Source organism: Anopheles arabiensis, chromosome 3 (genome assembly GCF_016920715.1).
Source record: "Anopheles arabiensis isolate DONGOLA chromosome 3, AaraD3, whole genome shotgun sequence".
Classification (NCBI taxonomy): domain Eukaryota; kingdom Metazoa; phylum Arthropoda; class Insecta; order Diptera; family Culicidae; genus Anopheles; species Anopheles arabiensis.
Window position 1 is genome coordinate 89,346,151 of NC_053518.1, and position 14,871 is coordinate 89,361,021.

The 14,871-nt window shown below is 46.6% G+C and overlaps 1 protein-coding gene across 11 annotated transcripts; it reads right to left on the minus strand.

Annotated features, from left to right (window-relative positions):
- Positions 1-30: 30 nt before the first annotated feature.
- LOC120900452 (sphingomyelin phosphodiesterase) lies at positions 31-14,811 on the minus strand. Of its 11 annotated transcripts, XR_005739200.1 has the most exons (8): positions 14,395-14,811; positions 9,791-9,963; positions 4,255-4,346; positions 2,540-4,164; positions 2,291-2,475; positions 2,036-2,218; positions 472-690; positions 31-397 (listed from the first exon to the last, which is right to left on the minus strand). XR_005739200.1 is itself a non-coding variant. In XM_040307459.1 (7 exons), exons 3-7 carry the CDS (start codon positions 4,316-4,318, stop codon positions 639-641), a joined length of 2,109 nt encoding a protein of 702 aa, XP_040163393.1. In that variant the 5' UTR covers positions 4,319-4,346; positions 9,791-9,963; positions 14,395-14,811; the 3' UTR covers positions 33-638. The 11 variants fall into 11 exon arrangements, 7 of the variants coding, with proteins under 7 accessions (XP_040163393.1, XP_040163392.1, XP_040163391.1 ...); XM_040307459.1 differs by having other exon boundaries at positions 33-690; XM_040307458.1 differs by lacking the exons at positions 31-397; positions 472-690 and adding an exon at positions 1,349-1,683.
- Between the last annotated feature and the right edge of the window lie 60 nt (positions 14,812-14,871).

Below are 14,871 nucleotides of genomic sequence, written 5' to 3' on the forward strand. Positions count from 1 at the left end.
ACTACACAGTGAACGACAAGAAGAAAAATGTGTTTTTTTATAATATGAAATAATTTATTTTGGTGAGATTTTATTAACTCCTATTTACAGACTGAAACGGGGGACGTCTTCTTTACGTCTAATGTCTACCATGACGCGGATGAACTTCGTAGTATCTCCTATTGATTATGTTACGGTTTATGCGCAAAACGCGCTCTGCCTAACAGTCGAGTAGTACCTGTGTTTTTCCTAGTTTGAAAAAAATATAATAGAAAGTCTGCTGTTTCAACGACCGGAGAGCGGTTCCCCGATTCAGTACGATTCAATCGCCCGGTGCTTCACAATATCCCTCTCGATCTCCGTTTTTTTCTCTCGTTCGCTAGACGAAGGCGTACAATTCGATTGTACCGCTGTAACACTAATAGTTGTAATTGAATTCGTCGTGTTTATCACAAACCTACCGTTTGATTGTTGTTTGCATTTTTCACTCACTAATTCCCTCTCTCTCTTTACTCCGGAGGTGGTACGTATCACGAAACAATTCTCCAACCAATCCACGCGTTTGTTGTTGTTGTTTGGGTGGCATCCCCACAATCAGATGCAATCCTCGCCGGGAGGATTTTAATACATGGATCACTGCGACATCATCCCCCGGATGGTCATCGTTTTCGCCAGAATATTTTCGTTATCCCGTGAATCGCGTAGGAGATGCTGTTGGGAGGGAAGGCAAATAAATGGCAGCGAGTGGGGAATAGGGTTGGGTTGCGAAGTTTGTAGAGCAAATGGTACAAAGTTGGAGATTCAACTCCTCTCTTCCAGGTCGTAACGTATGCATTGAACAGATGGACTTGGATGGATTTTCATTGGTAATTGCGCTAACTCTTCTTAGAATGTAAAGACTATCAATTTAAGAAAAAAGGATGAAATAGGCCAATCTTAAAATTAATAATTATACTTCAAATTTAGAGAATGAAACATAGTTCTCGACATTATACATTGCTGTGGTTCAATCTCAAGGACTAAAAGTGGGAGAAAGAATCAATTGATTAGCTCAATTAATCGTAAACAGTGACTGGAGCAATCAGTATAGAGTATCAGTATAGGTGGAGATATTCTTGACATTGTGGACAAGTGGACATTAAATTGAATGGTTGGCAGTGATGTCGGCTCCTTCAGTGTCCTATAAAATCAGTCCACTGATTTAATGCATACGCTAAAATCAAAACAGTGCATAAGAGTTGATTAAATTACATTTGATCGTGACTTCCGTTGTGTAAGTTTCTCTCAAACCAGTTGTGCCGAAACCACCACCACCAGTTGTGCCCCAAACCAGCCCACTTACTGCTTGGGAATTGTGTAAATTATCTCATTTAAAATGCTGCATAAAACTTATTTTATTTACATCCCTTGAAGGGGAGTACATACACGTAAACATACACATATTCTATGACGTCAGCCATAACTATAGATCATAGCTCTGCTGGATTAAGGTTACAACTAAACACATTGGGTAAATTTCACCGGCTCTAGAAGATTAATGTCGACATATTAAACACCACAAACCCTTTGCTCGTCCCTCTTCACCCAGCAGCCAGCTGCACGCTAGGCAGCCGTCTATTGCGTTCGTACGCTTCCGCCACCTCCTGTTCATGTTGATGTGCGAACGTGTCATGGTTACCGTTCGAAACAGTGTTACTGCTGCCGCTGCTGCTGCTGCTGCGAAAGCGTGAAAGGAAAAAGCGACAGAAATAACAGATTTGCGAACCAACAAACACCACCCAGCCGAACAAACCTCCGAAAGACTAGAGCGTTAAAAAGTAGGACAAAATGGGTAAGAGTAGCATGAGGCAGATGTTAGCTAAGTAAAACCCGGCGACACCCCTTTGGGACACCATCAACACGCACGGAATGGCTGTACAGTGTGCGATATGATGTGTGCGTCAGTGTAATGCGTGCGAACTCTGGGTGTCATCCGCAAAGGCGTATTTGGGCAAGCGAGCAGCACATTAATGGATGGGACAAGGCAAGCTAGAACAGTTTCTTGTAGAGTACGTACGAAGAGCTAATCGAGCTAAAGAGCCAATCCTTCCAGCCCTTGTTGCTTTCGTCGATTTTCGCCTCCACCTCCTCGCAGAAGTACTTGCGATCGTGCGATCGTCCACTCTTCGCGTCGCACAGGATGCGCTTGCGGCACTCATAATCACATTCCGGCTTCACTGGCGAGGCCTTCCAGTAGTGTCTGTAGTGCGGTCGGTGGAAAGAAGAGTAAGTTTAGAGAACGCACGAGGAATAACCAGAAATCATTACTCACTTGTAGTACAGATCGAACAGCTCCTTACTGTCAGTCATGTTGTTGATTAGTTGATCCCAGTCGGCGGGTCGCAGACCCTTCATGCCGTACGCTGCCCGTGTCGAGTACAGCTTGTACCAGATGGGGTAATCGTAGAGATTAGCCTCCTTCAGGTTCATGATCCACGATTCATGATCTACGACTAGCTGCAAGATCAGAACAGAGTTGTTCAAAATAAGATCCTTCCCGTCATTCTCGCATCACACTTACCCGTGTAGTTTCATCGTGATCTCCATCGATGTAGTAGATCCGATAGCCCGGATTCAGATCATTGTACGGCGTCACCGATGGTCCAATGTACGCGATGCTGGTCGCCCGGCTCAAATCGTGCGGATCGTAAAACACCTCAAACTCGTCGAAGTGCGTGTGGCCAAAGAACTGTGCCGTAATGGTGCTCTCGAAGCGGGACACAATTTTGTAGTAATTCCTGCTCCACACCTTCAGACAATCGGAATGCCCCGGGGGAATGTGTCCAATCACGTGCACCTTTTCACCCGCAAACTCCGCACTCTGCAGCTCGTAGATGAACCACTGCAGCTCGGTAGCGGGATCGGTCGAGTTAAGCAGCAGCCACCAGTTCTTGTTGTTGCAGTAGTTCATGTTGAGCGAGATGATTCGATACCCAGGACGCACAAGCACCGAGTAGAAAGCACCGCGCCTTACCGTGTGCGAGACGCTTGCCGGCAACCAACGCCGCCACTGCACATCCAGCTCATCGTACAGCCACGCGATCGAACTGTCCACCTGCTGTACGTACGGTGGCGGGAAGCTGTTCACCGGGGCACTCTCATGATTACCCAACGCCGGGAATATCGGTATACCCGGGAACTTCTCCGTCATCTGCGTCACCGTCTCCTTCAGCACCTTCAAATTCTCCTCCTTGGTCTGATTCCACACGTCGTGCGGTGGCAGATCACCCGTCCAGATGATGAAATCAATGTCCGAGTGCGTATCAGCGATGTGGTTCAGCATGTGATCAACAGTTCGCTTCGGCGTGTCACACTTTCGATAGTCACCCCACTTGCCAGCCGCACCATTCGGTGTAGTCGGTCGTCCATTCGTCAGCCGACAGCACAGCGGCTCATTGCAGTCCGCGTTCGAACCCTCCGCATAGTACGGATCGAAGTGCGTATCGGACAGATGCAGCACCTTGAAAACGGGGGCCGCTTCCTTCGGCAGACCCAGCTCCCGTGGGTCCGGCTTCGGGACGGGCGGGAACTCAACCTCCCACTCGTGGTACGGGTTGTAAATGTCTCCGCAAGCGTCCCCGATGATGAAGCTACAGATCTCGTCCGGCCCGATCGTGATGCGCTTCAGCACGTAGATCACCTCCACCCCGAACAGCTGGCTCACTCCTTCGCAGACTCGTGCCGACTGGATCTTCAGCTGCACACAGTACTGGTAAATCATTTTGATGATCTCTTCCTTGCTTTTCCCGGTGCGTATGTAATGCTGCAACAGTCCAGCGCCCGCCTTACACGCGGTGCAGGAGACCTGCGACATGACGCTCGTTTCCAGCTCGAACGCAACCTGCTGCAGATTGAAGTACTTGATCGTTTTGGTGAGCAGGGGCGGTAGATGCGACTCCTCCTTGGGGGAGTAGAACAGCGTCCGGGCGGTTGCATTCTCTTTCGCCTCGTGCGCACGCCTCAACAGCTGCTCGTCCTCGTCGCTCTCGATTACCGCGTACCGTGGTGGTAGCTGGTGCTTGTTGTTCTGATTCTGCAGCAGCGGATAGATGCTGCGCGGTGCTGCCTCCGCCGTCCAGTTATCCTCCGGCGTCTTCCATTCTACCGGCGGGCGGTGATTACCCGAGTTGAACAGAAACGGATGTGCTATATAGAGAGAGAGAGAGAGAGAGAGGGAAGTAGAGGATAGCACATGATCAATACAATCCATCAAAGATCTACTTTGGGATTACTTACACTGTGCCAGGCGCAGTATCTCAAGCAGTACTATGAACACGATCGGGAAGTAATATTGGCTCATCTTGTTGCTGGTTCGCTCTTTGTTGCAGCTGTAAGAGAAACATTCATTTAGACACTCACACACACATACACACACTCGTTAAGCTCCACTTTCAATTCTGACTTCTTAATAACACTCTGAAGCTGGACTGCACGGCTTCGCAGTCGTCGACCGATCGACGCCAAGGACGTTGTGGTAATTTGCAGAGTGGGTTTAGCGCAATTATAGACTAGTCGGTGGGGAAGAAGTACACACAAACACGCAACCGTACGCTCTCTAGAATTGCTTTCTTTGCAAACACACACACATACACACACACACACACACACACACACACACACACCCACCAGCAGTACAAAGACAGCACGACTTGATATATAACCCTTTGTACAATGAGTGCCTCATCGGAGCCATAATATATTGTGTGGAGCATTTTAATAATCTCGCGCAACGCCCCAACGCCCGTGACAAATCAATATCTAAACAAACATGCAACCTTATCAGTTTCGAGGCCTCAGCCCGTCAACAAAGCCTTGAGTTCTTAATACGCTGAGCTTCTAGCGGGTCATAAATACGGAAAGATCATTGGCAAACAACATCTGTACCGCGCTAACATCCTGCATTCCTACTAGGGCTACAAAGAAAGTAAGTATAAGCGGGGAAGCGTGCCTGATACTATAGACTTCTTGTTGATGATTCATCACAATATCAACACACGCCCTAACGCTATGCCTTACCAAGGGCACACGGGCACAGTCTGTAATCTGTGCTGTGGAGTTATTTACAATCCCAAGGTTTGACGTAACGCACATAGGCTTTGATAATCCAACATCGGGAGAGCCCGCGGAGATGAAAAGTGACATTATGTTTTGATAAATATTCATGTCCCGCTGGCCCTCTGTTGCGATGCCCTTCTACGGACACTACCATCATTTCCTGTTTGTAACGGGGAGTTTTCTACGGGAAGTGATCGCAATTCATCACGCATAGTTCCTGTACACCTCGATCACGACCACCTGGACCAGTGCTGGAGAGTTTTCCACCAGCTGTAACCTACATTTTTCTCCACTCGAGATCTCCATTCTAGGTTGGAGATAGCTAAATAGCTGAACCCAGGAACGATGGCAGCGCAAACGGGTTGCGATCGTCGCTTTTTGCCGCCGGTTCGTACGTCCTACGTCTTGCATAACATCACTGGCCACCGGTGGTTGGTGACGGTTGTGATTGCATCGATAAATTAAACTGTGTCATACGCTCGCGTGTGTGGCATTTTGCACACTTGCAATTAGGTCGTCGGTCCAGCGATCTGTCCGAGTCGCGGACGTGCTCCCGGTGCGAAGCGATAAAGCATCAGATGGGAGCATGATCGCTAGAGAACATGTTGTAGCGCATTGTTCCCGCATTGTCTGATCTGGGTTGGACGTTGGAAAAATGTGTTTTCTCATGTTGGAGATCTCGCGATTGGAGCACCGGACACAACAAAGAAATGGAACTTTGCAACAAAGGCTGTATCTCACCAGAGCACGCTACTTGGATAAGCCGGACAAAGCTCTGTGTGTTGGGATCTCGCAATCAAACCCAAGCAAATCTTCGTTGCATGGAAGATGCATCATCAGCAGCACAAAAAAACAGGCCTCCGTTTGGCTGGTAAACCGGGTCTTTAGCAAACTTTGCCATTTGCTGTGTTTCTTCCTCCGACAGACCCCTGACGGGTGTGATGAAAGAAAACCCGTTTTTATGTGCTGCGTTTCGGACACACACACACACACCAGGCCCAACGATTTGGCGTGTCCGTCTGTCCGTCGATCAGTTTCGATTGCGGAAATGTGGGTCACATCTCAGGCCTGCGGGGCTTTTTGGACCGCTTGCTTGCTGTTGTCTGCTTAATGATGCGAATTTAATGTTTCAACTCTCCGCAGCACTACCACGGTCTTTCTCCCCCGGATATATGATTTCGGAGGATGTCAAAAGGAAGGAAGGCGCAAAGCACAACCATCAAAATCGATGGATCATCATCAACAGCGAAGGAAGACCTCACGTAAGTCTCATCATGCTCGTAAGGCATTTAGGGGATCCTCATTTTGCGTGTGTGTGTGTGTCTGCCTGCTTCCTTCGTGTGCTGGTATCGACGCCAACCAACCGTGTACTTTCACGCCGCCATACTTCTCGCCGTCCCTCGTGTGCGGTGCGTGCATGCAAAAAGAGAAATGCATGAATAATGGATGCGGTAAGAGTGGTTTTACTTTTTCTTCCATCGTCCCCACCCACCCACCCGCGGGGAGGATTTGGATGGTTCTGGTAGAGGGTGAAATTTGCCTGTCGCCGAAACGCTGTGCCGCTGGATGGGTGACACACTCTGCCGATGCCTGTCCAGCCGGCTGTCGGTTGTGTTCGGGCTTTGTTGACCTAGTCGGCATTGGGTGGGGTGAAAATGACGTCTTAAAAATTCGTTACATTCCCCCGCACACACGTAAGCTGCCACGAGCACGAGACATGTCAAGTTTAATGCCAACGCCGTAAATCTTTGGAGGAAAACAATTTCTTTTCAGCTTTACCTTTTTTTCAATTTTTACATTCTCTTATTTCCACGGGCGCACGGCAATAGAAAAGATGCAAAGGGCATTAAAGCACATTCCTTTCATCTCCACTCCACGGCATTGGCTAAACTTAATGCAGCGCCTTTTCTTCGTCCCCGTGTGCCCACCGAGACCGAGACAGCTCGGCTGCAATTATTTTAATCAACTCACAAGTACGGGTGCGCACAAAACAATAATAATATTTCTGTCACGGATCGCTCCCTCCAGCGATCGCGAAGACGATCAGGTGTGTGTGTGGAGCGGGACCATCACCACATCGTGGAGCACGCGTGAATTGAAAGATTGCACAAGCACCCATTATCATATCGGTGGATGGTCGCGTTAACGGCTGGTTTGGTCCCGAGCAGAAGGCAACACAAATAAAACGAGCACCACCACCGATTACTTCGGGAGCTGCAGTACACTCGTCCCTCCCCCAACTCCTCTTGCAACGGTTGCAGCTTGCCCAGGCCTGACTGCTTGAGTGGTCTGCTCCGACTTTGGAAGGTGATTGAACAACGCAACGCGACACAAACTGCATTCCCGATGGCACGTCAACGTTTGGGGGGGGGAGGGAAATTATGCTATTTTCTACTGGCACAATGGAGCGCTCTGCTCCCTTGAGGAGCGAACCTTTTTACTGCGCAAGGTTCGCGCAAGGTTCCCTGGCAAGCGATTACGCCAACGACGCTTGGCGGTTGACAAGCGTGCGGAACCGATTAGCGATCTGTACACACGCGCCTGCGCGCTATGACGCCTAAGATGGTTGCCATGGTTACTGGTTTGCTCAGAATAGCTTCTTCGGCTTGTAGGGACCGCGTTTGTTGTACAAGAATGGGGGAAATGATCTCGTGTTAACGCTAAACAAAGCATTGATCAACCTTGGGCACTGGTTCCTTGACCCTTTTAAGGTATTAATGGATACTTTATGTTGCTGACAATGGTTGGAGGAGTCCAAAAATTGGACAATCATAACAACAGGTAACGCGTTGATGGGAGTTGTGTGATTTACTAAATCAGATGTGCAGATATCTCAAAAAGGAGAAATTCAAAAAGATTGTAAACAGTCCTTGGTTCTAACATTACAGCATGGTAGTAATATCAGTTTATAGTTACTCAAGTTATACATGTTTTGTAGATATCAGCGTACCTCGAATTTAAATCCCCTCGTAGGTCTACAACTGAGAACTTTGAGAGCTGTGATAATACAATGAAGTCTAAATGTGTTTCAATTGATATTGAAGATCCTTTCAAAGCGGTTTTTTGCAGTTCATTACATAGAATACAATGTTTTCGCGATCAAATTAAGCCTAGCTAGCTTTAAACTAGTCTGTTTGGCTTTTGAAGGGTCTGAATAATGGATTTATGTTCAATACTTTTGTTGATCTTCGATTCCCGCTCTTTCTACTAGGTTTGCCGTAGAACTGCAAGGTTACAAAATATCAAATTTTCATTTGAAAAATCAACATTATATGATATCTGGAGGAGTATACATACAACCCTTAAATTCTGAGTATACATTCTTACTTGACAGCGATATTTAGCTGGTTTAAGCGGTTAGACAGCTTATGGCTAAAGCTGATAAGGCACCATTTGTTAAGAAGACTATTTTCTTCACGTTACGACCTACCGGGTCACAGGTCGGCCTGAACATGAAGGTTATCTAGACTTATTTGTGCCACGTAAATGAATTGTCAAGATTTTGCCTCCAATGGACGATCAAGACGGAAATTACCTCACGTCGAGCCTTTACTGCAGTCGGCGCTTTCTGTGGCTATTAAAATCATAACACTCATCGTTAGATTGTGCCTTCATACAAATAGCTCATAACTTCACACCTCTTCCAATATCGGCTTTCCGATCGAAATCTGCTTCGAATCCTCTAGAAAGTGAAATCACATCAGCGAAGAATCTCAACTAGCCCCCTCCCCCTGCTTATCATACCGATCGGATCCGCCTCGTTAGCGCGTGCCCGGCCGCTGATCCGCGAAATGACAATAGGTCCTGAAAATTGGAAAGTAAACGCATCCGGGATTAGCGGAACCGAAAATTAACGACCTTGCTCTATCCCGGGCACTGCGGGAGGAACGGCGCCTCACAGGAACTTGATTGACGCAATCTCAACGCGTCGTCTGAAGCTACCCGAGAAGGCGGATAGGATTGAATTGTTGTTGTTGTTTTTGTTATTCAGACACTCCAGACACTTTCACTTGGCACAGCACCAAGTGGGGTGGGCTTTTCCAAACATCTGTTTTGTCTGGTTTGGATGTTAGGCAATTGTTTAGGTTCTTCTGTGGCGCGGAGGAGATCACAAGAGATCACTTTTCCTTTCGAAAAGACGCTTCGTTCCTTCGTTGTCGAGAGAGCCGGAGAGTTTGGGCCAAGTGGTGGCCTTTGCCTTTGTTCAGGATCGTGAAAGTGGTGCCTAGTTTTTGCTGCGGGGCAATTTTGAAGTTGGTTTTTCTATTTCAATCACTCTCCAAACGTGAAATTTCCGTTGAAAACGTTATCAAGAATGCTTGAGTAATTAGGCGTGCGGCCGACGATCGATTAAGAGAAAACAAAACTCAAAAGGTCATTCCCATTTCTCATTAAGCAGCCCATCACTCCCAATGGTTGACACACTAAAGTTCCTTGACCTCCAGTCGGTCAGCAAGATACCCTTTGTACTGGCCCAATGCTACCCTTCGATCTCTAATGATGATCGTGCGGCAACAGCACACTCACACACACACACACACACAAAGAAATCAGTGAACCGATTAAAAGGGAAAGTTTCCGCCTAATCATGACCTAAATCTTGTCTTGACTTCCCCCTTGCTTCCCGTATTACAGAACGATCAAACGGGCTACCGACGCGCTTAGATGACGCGCTTCTATTCCGGCGGGTGTGTTAGCACTCTGACATTGACCTTACCTAACACTTTCTTCGGGACGTTCTTCGGGTGCCGGTCTCGGGAAGTCACTGTAGCGACGTAAAACAAATAATCCAATTTACAGCGTTGCTCCGTAATCTGTCTCTCCCTCTTTCTCTCTCGAACATGCACACACACAGGGTGTTCCTTTTTTTCTATCGGGTCGATGCCATATCTGGAATAAAGCAAAACCAACGATCAGCTTGAAAGAAGTTGTGTGCGCACCGTGCGGGAAAAAGGTAGCGACGCCGTGCGGTTCGTCTTCTGGTGGATATAATTCCCGGCCCGGATTCAAACCGTGAACAATCGGGTTAGCTGGTGCTGCTCACCATTCCCCAAAGCCCCAATTACTGGCCCAATCAGTGGGAGGGAACGGGCAAAGAGAAAGGCACCATCGGGGATGGTGCACAACACAACCTAGAAAGGAAAACGACGAGCGAGCACTTCCGGCAGAGATGCTGCTGGACTGGGACAGAGATTGGGTGGATGCGAGGGTGCATTGAATTTACAAAAAATGCACATTGAATGTCCTCCGGAGTGTTTCACCAAGCGTTTTTCACCAACACACACACACACGATGATACGATGAGTCATATCGGCACTGGGTTTCGCCTCATAAAATCATAAAAGTGGCCTCCCATTCACTAACATGGCGACACGCCCCAATCGGTGGAAGGAATCGGACCGGAACTTCAACGCATGTGTGTGTGTGTGTGTTTGTACAGTGTTTTGGTTTTGGTTGGTCACTGTTGGCACTATGCGCCTATGCCTTGAACGCGAACGCGATATGTTATTTTGCGCATTTGAAGTATGTGTTTTGCGCAAGCGATAAGCGCAGCATCACAATGGAACGTAAACAAGCTGGCGCTGGGTGATCTCGCGTTCGTCGTCTCGTGGATTATGACCGTGTTTTTTTGCTTTGCTTCGCTTTTACTGGGGAAGCGTAATGTTTTCTTTACTGTTTACTGTGATGCTGGGCTGGTTTGTGCATCTTATCGTAAATTGTGCACTTCCGGCTGGCGACGCGTATCGTTCCGGTCGTTCGCTCTGTCTTGCTTTCGGTCAATTTACTACGTCTTGGGTGTTATTTTTTTCTTCTTTTTTTGCCATTGTATTGAAATTTTGATGAACTGTTATAGAAGCTCTAGCGCAATTCAACCGATGCGAAAGAAATCCATCGATTTGTGGCTTTATTTAGGTAGATTTGGCAAAAAAGAATGGACAACAAATACAATAAACCATCATAAATCAAGCTACGCATTCAACGTTTCGAAGGTCAACAAAAAAAAGACTCACAAAGAAAAAAACCCCTCAAATTAACAATCATACAACCAACCTAATAAAAAGATCCAATTTTCGACCGCCCATGCTGCTGAGGCGGAAGCTGAATCAGACAGTCGGAAAATAAGTGGGGCACTCAATTTGCAACTGGGTTGCTATAATTAAACTGTGCTTCAAACTATTCTTCTATTTAAAATGTGTTAAAAGCAAAAGAAAAAAAAGCAGAGCTTCTGGTTGGTGAAACAAAAAACAAATGAGCAGAATAAATTTAAAAAAAAAACGAATCACTAATTAAGGTAACACTAACACTCTGACACATTGTTGTCTGTTTTTAGGGACAATTAACCTTCAATCATTTTAGAGCAAACAAATCGAAATAGTGTATTTCTTGTTTAGATATTTTTTCTTTAATTTCAGTACATAAAAACAGGTAAACAATGCCATTAAGTAGAAGGTAACTTCGGCCCAGTACAGTCGTTGCAGCTAATTTTTGACTCTTACTCACCTATTTTTGTCTCGAATGAACTAATGTTTGACAGCATGTCACAATGTTTGCCTCTAAGGCATCAAGTTTTGTCTGTGAATCAATCGCTCTGTTTACAAAAATTCAAACTGTGGGTTCCGAAATTATTGAAATTAGGTTAAATAGCTAATAATTTCATAGGTAGAATTTAATGTATAACAATTCTTATGCCAATTTTGGAAGTTTTAATGGAGTGAAAAAATTTGGCATGTGTTTTGAGGTGTAAACAATGGCTTTAGAATGTCTAAATTTTCATTATTTTTTTTCTCTAAAAACATTTAATTTTCGCAGTTTTTGTATTATTTATGTGCTATAAAATTACAATTGTCATAAAACTGCTCAAATATCATGTATAAATATCATGATTCCTACAAGAGTAAAAAAAAATGAAGACTAACAGACAAAAATAGGTGCGTTAGAGTCAAACATTGATGCCCTCGAGCCAAAATTTGGTGACAGCGACTGTAAATCAATTGAATTCTTCATTTATTTGCTGACTCTGTTTTAAGCAACTATAAGAAAAACTTGTCAGGTAACCACCAAAACTAAATTATTTTCGGGGTTTTCATACAAAATACGTAGAAAAAACCATTTATACCAAAACGCATTATGTGAAAGAATCAATAATCGACGCCTTCATGCTACAGTAACTCAAGTTTTTATAACGCTCATTGAAAAAATGAGTTCGTCATAGAAATAAACAGATAAAGCAATAGTTATGGGACAACATACTCAGATTATTTATCCTGAAACTAACATAAAATCCAGTTTTCAAACTCACGTCACCACTAATGCAAACTAACAAGACGAACAGTTTTTTTTTCATTTAATCCGTAAATCTAACCTAACAAAAACGTAGCACCAAGCGAGGAACCTCGTTTGCCAAAAAGGTTTTGGTTTTGGTAGCGCACAGCCTCTACCCTCGTGTTAGGCTAGGCCCAGCTCTTCTATTTTTTGCGACCAAAAGCCTTTATATAATCGTTCCTTTCATGTTTTTTGCAACATATATAAGCAGCGCAGCGTCCATTTCAAGTTCGGCCGCCCATTGGATGTCGTTTGTTTCGCATTGCTTTCCACAATTATGTCAGCCGTCGCCGGTGCTGCACGGTGGATGAGTTTTTCGCTACAGCAGGTTAACGCAACGCATTGTGATGCCCTGTTGCGGGGGGGGGGGCAATCGGGGGTGAGAATTATGCACCGGCAAACCCCGCCATTCAGGTTACAGCACACAATATAACAATAAACAAAATACTTCACCCCGGGGTAGCCGGGATGCTCTCGAAAAGCAGATCATCATCTAGCAAACACGCAATGCAACATACAGCAGCACACACACACGCACAAACACACGCTAGTTAAGGGCTTGTCCCGTTGCAACAACCCCTCTCCAGTGCCGGGTGCATTGATCGATGACGGGTGGCGCGGTTTCTGTTCGATCGCAACAGTTCGAATGCGGCGCCGTTGTGAGACGCTCAATTTAAATATATTAACCGGCGTGAAACGAAACAGATTAAATTGAGATTGGATTATTGATATTTGTTCGCACTCGCACACACACGCACGCCAGCACTCTCTCTCTCTCTCTCCCTTCAAGAGTGTACGCTCCAACGCAAACGGCTATGAGTATGATGATCGTTTGGCACGAAAATATGTTTTGCGCACCGTCCAACACAAACACAGACACGCTTTGCACTGCTCTGCTCGTCTGTACTAAAGTGAAAGTAAACAAACGAAAGCTAACCCACGGCCCACTAACGCCCCACACCAGGCTAAGCGACCACCCTTTCGCGTCCGAAACGGGGTGGCGCTGGGTGGGCTTTCTGTGGGGGTACCAGCAGCAGCAATAGTGGCGGCAGCAGGGGGGAAAAAAATTAAAATGGCCTCCTTCGACGTCCAAATACCTCACCGCTGGCAGAAGTATTTTCTCTTTCACAGTTTTTACTTTAAATTTCAATGTTCCTGCGCTCACAACGGAGTGGAAGGTCAAGCAGGGCTGGAATCGTGCTTGGCGGTATGGGAAATTTACAAAACATGCACACTCACTATCACTCAAATCACGAGGCAAAAAGCTTCATGTAAACAGCAGTTGACCCACTGCTGTTCCCGGTTCACTGTCACATTGTTGTGCTCAGCTCCACTCTGGACACTTTCCAGTCCGTTTACATAGGTTTTTTTTACATTTTCTGAATTTTCACCGTTTCACCTTGAAGTGCAATTTTTCCGATCGGATATTTCCCACTTTTCTAGGTCAAAAAGATGCGTTTTCTTTTACGATCCCCAGTGCCGCGGTTGATGATCGGGACGGGGCGCTGCTGGGTTGTTGAAGCTTTTCTCCCTTTATCCCCCCTTGTAACAGCCCCAGCCATAAACCGTTTCCATTCGAGTGGTTTGAGCTCGCGAGGATCACCTAAAAACAAAACGCGCTCGTTCAACGGGTTTCGCCCTTTCGGAACGTTCCGATACCGTACGGTTTTCGATCTTCGTCTGATTGTCGACGCTTCTCAGCTCGATGGACTGATGCACTTGAAATTGCAGCACTAGCACAGGTTCGGTTCACTACGCGATCAGACCGGAGGGTAAGCGAAGAGCGTCCAACGGCAACGGTGGAAGCCTAACTGTGAAGCCTCACTTAACACAATTCGGCTGCCGAGATGGACGCGCGTTAGCAACATCGTTTGGCAGACCGTTTGTTCTCATATTTGATTCCATCCACTCTTCTCCCTTCCACATGCAAATATTCAGCCCACATATTACACACATTGCTTTACATGCGCACACATACACACACAGATCTACACTTACTTTTTTGCGATTACGATTACGGCTTCCTTGCTATCTTGGCGCGGCCTTCTACACGGCGAAATCACGCGCACACTCACTCTGGGACTGGGCGATACTCTCACACAGCACAGCACCACTGCACTCTGCACACGGAATTCGATCGTGATCCGAAATTCGAATTCCACCCTCCCTCCCACCCCTGACTCCGTCACCCACTACACTTCACCGCCACGGAGCGGGCGAATGGCGCCAACGGGGATAACGGATAAGTTGTCCAGCAGCTACCACTACGGCAGCAACCTGACCACGGCCGCGCACCTAGGAAGAGGGGCGGTGTCGTTTGGGGAAGGAAGGTGTTGGTGCCTGGGAGGAGCAGCGAACGCGCGCACGGTCTGGCTGTCTGTCTGTCGGAACGCGCGGCCTGTAGCGTAATGTGGCCGATGCGGCTGGCCGAATGCGATGGTTGGGGCATATTGGTCGGTTGGAATGAGAGAAAGA

What these genes read in the sequence shown, in the direction of transcription:
- LOC120900452 (XM_040307454.1), bottom strand. Translation starts at nt 4,318, where the DNA reads ATGAGCCAATATTACTTCCCGATCGTGTTCATAGTACTGCTTGAGATA. An exon ending in CTGTTCGATCTGTACTACAA is followed by an intron (nt 2,219 to 2,290) that starts GTGAGTAATGAT and finishes ACCGCACTACAG; the next exon opens with ACACTACTGGAAGGCCTCGC. An exon ending in TTTAGCTCGATTAGCTCTTC is followed by an intron (nt 1,696 to 2,035) that starts GTACGTACTCTA and finishes ACGCTTTCGCAG; the next exon opens with CAGCAGCAGCAGCGGCAGCA.